At 34.6% G+C, this 9,649-nt stretch overlaps 1 protein-coding gene across 1 annotated transcript; it reads right to left on the bottom strand.

Annotated features, from left to right (window-relative positions):
* Positions 1 to 1,012: 1,012 nt before the first annotated feature.
* LOC143055235 (calmodulin, striated muscle-like) lies at positions 1,013 to 4,354 on the bottom strand. Its single transcript, XM_076228368.1, has 4 exons — positions 4,243 to 4,354; positions 3,438 to 3,581; positions 2,118 to 2,363; positions 1,013 to 1,148 (listed from the first exon to the last, which is right to left on the bottom strand). The coding sequence occupies exons 1-4, from the start codon at positions 4,352 to 4,354 to the stop codon at positions 1,120 to 1,122; spliced, it is 531 nt and encodes a 176-aa protein (XP_076084483.1). The 3' UTR covers positions 1,013 to 1,119.
* Positions 4,355 to 9,649: the final 5,295 nt, after the last annotated feature.

The raw sequence follows: 9,649 nt of genomic DNA, 5'->3' as shown, positions 1-9,649 counted from the left end.
ATTTGGGGATGTACGGCGGGCGGCCGGGCGGTCGGGCAGTCGGGCAGTCGGGCGGTCGGGCGGTCGGGCGGTCGGGCGGGCGGCAATCAAATGTTGTCCGTGCATTAACTCATGAACCGTTCAGCCAAAGCTTTTAAAATTTTAATATGTTGTTACTGACCACTAAATGAAGGTCAAGTTCAATAATGGCGATTTTGACTTTTACCGTTCAGGAGTTATGGTTCTTGAAAGATTGAAAAATGGAGTTTTCAGTCGTGTCCGTGCATTTACACATGAACTGTTCTACCAAAGCTTCCCAAATTTTAATATGTTGTTACTGATGACAAAATGGAGGTCAAGTTCAATAATGACGATTTTGACCTTTACCGTTCAGGAGTTATGGTTCTTGAAAGATTGAAAAATGGAGTTTCCAGTTGTGTCCGTGCATTTACGCATGAACTGTTCAACCAAAGCTTTTGAAATTTTTATATGTTGTTACTGATGACAAAATAGAGGTCAAGTTCAATAATGACGATTTTGACTTTTACTGTTCAGGCGTTATGGTTCTTGAAAGATTGTAAAATGGCGTTTCCATTCACGTTGTTGCATTTACTCATGAACCATTCAATCTAAGCTTTTCAAATTTTAATATGTTGATACTGATGACAAAATGGAGGTCAAATTTGATATTGACGATTTTCACTTTCACCATTCATCAGTAATAGTTCTTGTGATATTGCCAGGACACAAATAAATATTAATAAATCCGGTTTGCTGTCGTTGTGACAGCCTCTTATTATAAACTGTCCTATCTCATTTTCACTTTTATTCGTTTTTTTGTTTATTTTTGTTTTGACTTTTTTTGTATTTTTTTTTTATCCCCGTATGGCTTAAAATCATAGCACATAAATTATTCTCGCTTATCATTATCAAATTAGATCAATAAGGATAAATACTTCAGTGTATGATATAACGTTTATTAAATATGTTGAATCAAATATAATTCACTCAATGTTTTTTTTGTTGTATACCCGTTATAATATATACTAGTAGTAACCATAGTATCATCAAGAGTTAATTTTCTGATTTTGTGTTTCAGTTTCATAATGTTTACAATGAACCAAATTGACATCTTTTCCTTCAGATTTCTGTAAAAAGCACCACAAACTCTGAAAAATAAATTAAGCGTCATTTGATCAAACTTTTACAATTTGTTTATCAGTTGAAATATTCCTTTCAGTTGTTTCCGAAAATCTATACATAATTTACATTACCGTAACTTTTGATACAGTGCACCGTGTATCAATACACAAGCGACATTCGTTACTGTGTCGGATTAATAGATGCTGTGTCGAATTAATCATGTGTGACATCATATTGACATTATTAATTAAAAGATTGTAAAAACCTAATATGAAATACTGTAAGTACGGATATACGTACTAAACTTTCGATTTAGTATACCGTGTAACAATACGCAAGCGGCATCCATTGCTTAGTCTAATGCATAAATGCAGTCTCCCGTCCTATTGATGATATAATTAATTCAAAGATTAACACCCAATTGAAGCTCATGAATCTCATATAACTTGACCTGACACGATCATCTGATCACCTATGGATATTACCTATACTTTCTATGCTATATTATATAAAATTGAGAATAGTAATGGGAATATGTCACAGAGACAACAGCCCGACAAAGAGCAGTCATAACAGCCGAAGGTCGCCAATGGGACATCAACGCAACGCAACGAGAAAATCCCGCACCTGGAGGTGGTCCGACGCTGACCTGTTGCCGGGTCGGATAAATAGATACACTGTCATGTCCTTTTGGAGGCATCATTAACTGCAATTTCACATGTGATGTGTTACACGATATGAAACATGGCCGAACCAATCACTGTACAAAGTCATTACATTCACGGTGTTCAAACAACGGTATCCGTTCAATAGATTTCCCCCCAAAATGACCTATAGTAGATGTCTTTTGTTTTATTGTGTTATTGGGTAGCTGTCTCAATGCCGCATACCATAAATATTCTTTTATTTATAGAAAATTTTTCTCCAAATTTTAATAAATACATTTTTTCTGTTCCATACTCTCTTATAACATGCTTGAAAACAAAACTGTATACCTTCTAAACTGATCACGCCATCTTTATTTTTATCCGCCAATGAAAAGAATTCGTCACATTCCTCGTCAGATAACTGGTCTCCACAGTTGCGCAATGCACGGTACAATTGCTTCCGGTTTAAGAAACCTTTCCCTTTAGTGTCAAAATATGCAAATGCTTTTCGAAGTTCATGTTCTTGGAAACTGGCTACTGCATAATGTTGTCGCATTAATTTTTCATACTCATAATAGTCCAGACTACTATCACCTGAAGAATAGACAAAAAATACTAGAATGAAATTTGAATTATATCATGCAGTGTCAGTATGAAGGTCAAGATTAAAAAAAATATAAAGAAACTATAAGGTGCAGGCAAAGTTGATCTTTGACGGGTTTCACTGATTATCTGTCCGGATAAGTCCTTTTTGTCGTATAGTTTCCACCGTTGGATTTGAGTGAGACTTGCCATCCCCGGGGGACCTAATTTAACACCTACCGTCTACATCAATTTCTCCTAGTCATCCCCTTAATTAACACCTACCGTATGGATCGATTTCCCCAGTCATCACCTAACTTAACACCTACCGTCTACAACAGTTTATTTAAGCCATCCCTTAAATTAACACCTACTGTCTACATCAGTTTTTCCAACCCATCCTCTAACTTACCACATACCATCTTCATCGGTTTCTTCCAGCCATTCTCTAACTTTACACCTACCGTCTACATTGGTTTCACCCAGCCATATCCTAACTTAAAACATACCATATATATCGGTTTCTATCGTCATCCCCTAAATTAACACCTACCGTCTACATCGGTTTCTCCTAGCCATCCCCTAACTTAACACCTACCGTCTACATCAGTTTCTCCCAGCCATCCCCTAACTTAACACATGCCGTCTACATCGGTTTCTCCCAGTCATCCCCTAACTTAACACATGTCGTTTACATCAGTTTCTCCCAGCTATTGACTAACTTAACACCTACCGTCGACACTCACAGCCACCCCTAACGTAACATTTATCGTCTACATCGGTTTCTTCCAGACATCCCCTAACTTGCCACCTACCATCTGCATCGGTTTTTCCCAGCCATCCCCTAACTTACCACCTACCATCTGCATCGGTTTCTCCCAGCCATCCCCTAACTTACCACCTACCATCTGCATCGGTTTCTCCCAGCCATCCCCTAACTTACCACCTACCATCTACATCCGTTTCTCCCACCCATCCCCTAACTTACCATCTACCGTCTACATCCGTTTCTACCGATCATCCTCTAACTTATCACCTACCATCTGCATCGGTTTCTCCCAGCCAGCCCTTAACTTGAACACATACCGTCTACATCGGTTTCTCCCAGCCACTCCCTAACTTCTTCCACAGTGGGATTAAGACCTATCAGTTGAGCACCACGAAGTATTTCGTTTTCAGTTATTCTACCGTATTCATCCTCGTCTAAGATTTTCCATGATTTTTTAATTTCTGTAATGAAGAGAATAACAAATTTTCAGCACATCGAAATTAAAATATTGGTCGATTGTGAGCGTTAAATGTTCACACATACATGATCATCTATATGCTCATAGTTGGACGATAGAAATCCAGCCGCTATAGTTAACGATGTCAAATTTAATATTAAAAAAAAATAAAATTGTATTATTTTTGTAAAATTCTGCATTGATGAGCATCCATAAGCAAAAGAACGTATAGTCACTGTAATGAGATTTTGAAAAAAACAACATAACAAAGATATATTTCCGAAATTTGTACATGTATTTGGAACTTGGAATGGCATCCATTACCGGTATTTTAGACAAATGCACAAGATAAAAATCCATCAAAAATGAATTATTTTCTTTTTAACATTTGATATTTATCTTTTAAACACACTGTCAGGCCAAAAGAACGCACACATCTTTAATTCTGTGAATCAAGTAGCCATTTCTACAACTGTTCCATCAAAAACACTACGAAGTAAGACCATTATTTGTTTTTAGAAGTTTCTCCAACTTACGGTCAAGTTGATCCTCTGTTATTTCAATTCCACCAAAATCCACATCCGAATCTTCCGTGTCCAGACCATTGAACACTGTTGTCTTGTGGGTAGATTTTTGTTTTTATTCCTTTTTATCATTCGAAGAACTTTTCGTTTTTCCATTTAATACTACATCCGTTTTTATATCTTTGTCTTCTGGTTTTGATGTTGATGGTGCAACAATCTTTTCTTGGTCAACTTTGTCAGATTTGGAGGCCATTTTTATCTGTCATTGAGTATTTTCTTACAGTGACTTCATAAAAATACACGTTTATAAAATATAAATCAGTGTTAGATTTTATCAATTATGATTTGTTAGCAGTTGATTTAAGATCATAATTGTCAAAAGAATATGTTTAAATGTTAATTTGAATGTCCAGTAAAGATCACACTGGTTTATGATACTGTGATAAAGTATGAATATGTAGGGGTCTGGATTGGGGGAGGCTCCTTCATTTCTCTATCAGTGGCGGATCCAGGGGGGGGGGGTTCCGGGGGTGCGCACCCCCCCCTTTATTTTTGCCGATCAATGCATTTGTATCGGGACATATGTTTTGCACCCCCCCCCTTTGCCCTGGGTGCCCTGGGTTAGCACCCCCCCCCCTTTCGAAAATTCCTGCATCCGCCCCTGTCTATTCTTTATTTCTTAGCCCAGAATTTTCTATTCTTTTTAATAAACTGAAAGCATCCCTTTGTTTTCTATTTCCTTATCTTTTTCACTGGTTTTCTATACTCTTTCAATTTCTACCACAGGCACTCGTCGGAAAAAAAAACTATTTACAGTACCTATTATAGGATTTTTTTACAGAGACAAGTGCTTGTGATTTTACCCTTTATCTTGCACTTTTGGCCATTAATGGCATTATTCTCTATTCTCTCAAACCCCATCCAGACCCTTATACGTTATAGTGTGTGATGGCCATGAATTAATACACTTTGCTATCTCCTATAGAACCCTATCAAAACAATGATATGATTTTTTTTAAATAGTCTTTATATTGAATATCAAAATTTAAATCTTACACCTCTTTTAAATATCTTTTGTTATATGCATTATTTATATACTGGTTTGTAACACTGGTTTATCAACTAAGTGATCAAATATCATTCTTCACTGTGAATCGTCTTTTACAAAAATCATTAAAGTGAACTGTTAAGTCCAGTTTTTGAACTCAGGTTCTATTAAAACATTTTAAATAGAACAATTGTGAATTTATAATCTACTCCGGTTACTTGAGGATGGAACTACTACAAGACCGGCAAGACAAGAAGGCAACCATTTCTTTCAGAAACTAAACATTTGACAAAACCTGATTTATAACTGAGTTATCAAATACTACTACTGTGGATGCATTATTATTCGTGGTATACGAATTTTCGTGGATTTCGTTTTTACAGATTAACAACGAATTTAAATGTTAAACGAATCGCCAATTTGCTATTTGGTTGTTAGATTGACAAAACCACGAAATCAAAGATAATTGCAAAATGCAAGATTTTCTCAATCCACGAAAATTGGTACCCACGAAAATAAATGAATCCCCAGTATCATTTTTTCCATTTTTTTCCTTCAGGTTCTCTTGAAGTCAACAATTTCTTTCAGAAATTAAACATTTGCCCAAAGTGTCTCGTGGATTCTTTTACTATGTGAACACTGAGTTTATCAAACTCCATGATCTTTTATTATCATCATTCTGTAAAACGATATAAATAAAGAACAGGTATAGCAGTGTTGATTTCCAATTAAAACTGGTAAAGCATTTACTAATTTTCTAAGTTAAAAAAATAAGTGTTGATTTCTACTAAAATCTGTGTAGCAGCGCTCAATTTCTATCTGAAAAACCGGTATAGCAGTGCTCATTTTCTCTCTCCGAAAAACTTGTATAGCAGTGTTTAATTTATATCTGAAAAACCTGTAAAGCAGTGCTCATTTTCCGTTGTTCATCAGAGATACAGGTTTTTCAGATATAAATTAAACACCTTCGGAACGGTGAGCTAAAAATTAAGGACTTTAATTAATCTCATAGAAATTGGTTTTAAGATTTGTATTTATTTCCAATTGAAGATTCTTGCTATTGCACACTAATGTCCTTTGTGTACAAAACTGTGCAATTTAAGATTTCTTGCTATTTCGCACAAAACTGTGCAATTTAAGATTTCTTGCTATTTCACAATACTGTGCAATTTAAGATTTCTTGCTATTGCACAATACTGTGCAATTGAAGATTAGTTGTCTGGAAACAACATTAAATGCTTGTTTTTTGCCCTTTATTCTTGCTGTTGGTAACATAACCCCAAACCAGATGCTCCGCAGGGCGTAGCTTTATACGACCGCAGAGGTTGAACCCTGAACGGTTGGGGCAAGTATGGACACAACATTCAAGCTGGATTCAGCTCTAAATTTGGAGTGTGATTAAATAGTTGACACAGCATAGGTTTCTGACACAGAATGAATGTGTTCTAATGAACTGAAAATTTTTGTTTTCTCTTAGAGCAATTCACTATGCTGTTGAATATTAATCCTCTCAAAACAAGAATGTGTCCTCAGTACACGAATGCCCCACTCGCACTATCATTTTCCATGTTCAGTGGACCGTGAAATTGGGGTAAAAACTCTAATTTGGCATTAAAATTAGAAAGATCATATCATAGGGGACATGTGTACTAAGTTTGAAGTCGATTGGACTTAAACTTCATCAAAAACTACCTTGACCAAAAACTTTAACCTGAAGCGGGACAGACGGACGGACGAACGGACGGACGAACGAACGGACAGACGGACGGACGGACGCACAGACCAGAAAACATAATGCCCCTCTACTATCGTAGGTGGGGCATAAAAATGTTTGAAGAAATTTTCTTTTTTATTTATGAAATTTCAAATGAGAAAAATTGAACCCAATTTTTTTAATCACATCCCCCTTTCCCTTATTCCAAAACTAATCTCAATTAAAATTTCTAATGGAGTTTGCAACAATAACTACTCATTTAAATACATCATAAAATATTAAGATGTAAAAAAAACTGCTTGTTATCACTGAATGTTATTTATTATAATTTATCAGTTGGTAGTAAAAAGTGAATATACATTGTATATTGTATATAACAAAGATTTAAGTTGATTCTGGACAAAGAAAGATAACTCCAATTAAAAAAAAATCTTGCTATTGCACAATATTTTGCAATTAGATATTTCTTGCTTACTATTCTGGACAAAGAAAGATAACTCTAATTAAAAAAAAATTTGCTATTTCACAATATTGTGCAATTAGATATTTCTTGCCATTGTGCAATACTGTGCAATTGAAAAGACTTGCTATTGCACAATACTTAATATAATAATTTTAGATCCTGATTTGGACCAACTTGAAAACTGGGCCCATAATAAAAAATCTAAGTACATTTTTGGATTCAGCATATCAAAGAACCCCAAGATTTCAATTTTTGTTGAAATCAGACTAAGTTTAATTTTGGACCCTTTGGACTTTAGTGTAGACCAATTTGAAAACAGGACCAAAAATGAAGAATCTACATACACAGTTAGATTTGGTATATCAAAGAACCCCATTTATTCAATTTTTGATGAAATCAAACAAAGTTTAATTTTGGACCCCGATTTGGACCAACTTGAAAACTGGGCCAATAATCAAGAATCTAAGTACATTTTTAGATTCAGCATATCAAAGAACCTAACTGATTCATTTTTTGTCAAAATCAAACTAAGTTTAATTTTGGACCCTTTGGACCTTAATGTAGACCAATTTGAAAACGGGACCAAAAGTTAAGAATCTACATACACAGTCATGACAGTTAGATTCGGCATATCAAAGAACCCCAATTATTCAATTTTGATGAAATCAAACAAAGTTTAATTTTGGACCCTTTGGGCCCCTTATTCTGTTGGGACCAAAACTCCCAAAATCAATACCAACCTTCCTTTTATGGTCATAAACCTTGTGTTTAAATTTCATAGATTTCTATTTACTTATACCAACGTTATGGTGCGAAAACCAAGAAAAATGCTTATTTGGGTCCCTTTTTGGCCCCTAATTCCTAAACTGTTGGGACCTAAACTCCCAAAATCAATACCAACCTTCCTTTTGTAGTCATTAACATTGTGTTTAAATTTCATTGATTTCTATTTACTTAAACTAAAGTTATTGTGCGAAAACCAAGAATAATGCTTATTTGGGCCCTTTTTTGGCCCCTAATTCCAAAACTGTTGAAACCTAAACTCCCAAAATCAATCCCAACCGTTCTTTTGTGGTCATAAACCTTGTGTCAAAATTTCATAGATTTCTATTAACTTAAACTAAAGTTATAGTGCGAAAACCAAGAAAATGCTAATTTGGGCCCTTTTTGGCCCCTAATTCCTAAAATGTTGGGACCAAAACTCCCAAAATCAATACCAACCTTCCTTTTGTGGTCATAAACCTTGTGTTAAAATTTCATAGATTTCCATTCACTTTTACTAAAGTTAGAGTGCGAAAACTAAAAGTATTCGGACGCCGGACGACGACGACAACGACGACGCCGACGCCGACGCCAACGTGATAGCAATATACGACGAAAAATTTTTCAAATTTTGCGGTCGTATAAAAATCAATCCCAACTTCCTTTCGGGGGGTTTATTCCTTGAATGCCAACATCCTTTGATCTACCGACAATTTATCTGTAAAATAATGTTGGCGTTCAATAGGAGCAAGTAGCTATCACAACAAAAGTGCATGCTTATCAAAACAATCATACTAATAAAAGAGATAGGTAATTACAGGTAGCTAAATCTAGTTCATGTTTGTTAAGTTGTTAAAATCATATTTTGCTGCTCCTGCTTGAACAAATATGGATTCTCTGAAAATGAAACTTTCAAAAGTGTTGCATCATAAATTAAGTCAATATGTGCATATTGTCAGGATTGTAAACATTCCAGTTTGCACAAATTCTACAACTCTTTGGACTTGAAGTTGTTTTTTTTCAATATTTCTATAGTTGTGTGTACTGTAATACCCTACCATATTACTGATTAAATTTCTTGAAACTTTGTATCTCATGCTAGAATACTATTGTTTATCTCAGTTTGTTCAGGATATTTTTCTTGGTTATACAATTACACCCTCTTTTTTTTTTTTTATTGTAAGTGATTCGTAAAATAACATTGTTTAATTGTGTGTCATGATTGCAACTCATCTGAATTCTTTTTACCATATTTCATGAATTTTCTTCAAACTTTTGCAGTTTCCAGCTAAGAAGTTATCAAATTAACTTAATTATTTTTTTAATTTAATTAATTGTACAACTGAAATCTTCATATAGTTTATATTAACTAAAAAAATATTTAAATTGATATGGAACTTAACAAATCTCTTGTATCCTTTATTTAGTTTGAAATAATTGTACAATGTATTAAACTAAAATTTCATTAAAATTTTCAATATTTCTTATGTTATTAACATATTCATTCCAAACATTGTTGCATTTCTATACAGTTCATTAATTAACCATTTTACAGTTAAAT

The sequence above is a fragment of the Mytilus galloprovincialis genome, chromosome 12 (genome assembly GCF_965363235.1).
Source record: "Mytilus galloprovincialis chromosome 12, xbMytGall1.hap1.1, whole genome shotgun sequence".
Lineage (NCBI taxonomy): Eukaryota > Metazoa > Mollusca > Bivalvia > Mytilida > Mytilidae > Mytilus > Mytilus galloprovincialis.
The sequence above is the reverse complement of the archived record's forward strand: the minus strand, read 5'-3'. Positions and strand labels throughout refer to the sequence as shown.

Bases quoted from the DNA above. Each gene is read 5' to 3' on its own strand.
- LOC143055235 (XM_076228368.1), bottom strand. From the start codon at position 4,354: ATGGCCTCCAAATCTGACAAAGTTGACCAAGAAAAGATTGTTGCACCA. The intron at 2,364-3,437 runs GTATGTGTTCAA...TCTATTCTTCAG, and splicing joins GGGAGAAACCGATGTAGACG to GTGATAGTAGTCTGGACTAT. The intron at 1,149-2,117 runs GTATACAGTTTT...TTTATTTTTCAG, and splicing joins TGGCGTGATCAGTTTAGAAG to AGTTTGTGGTGCTTTTTACA.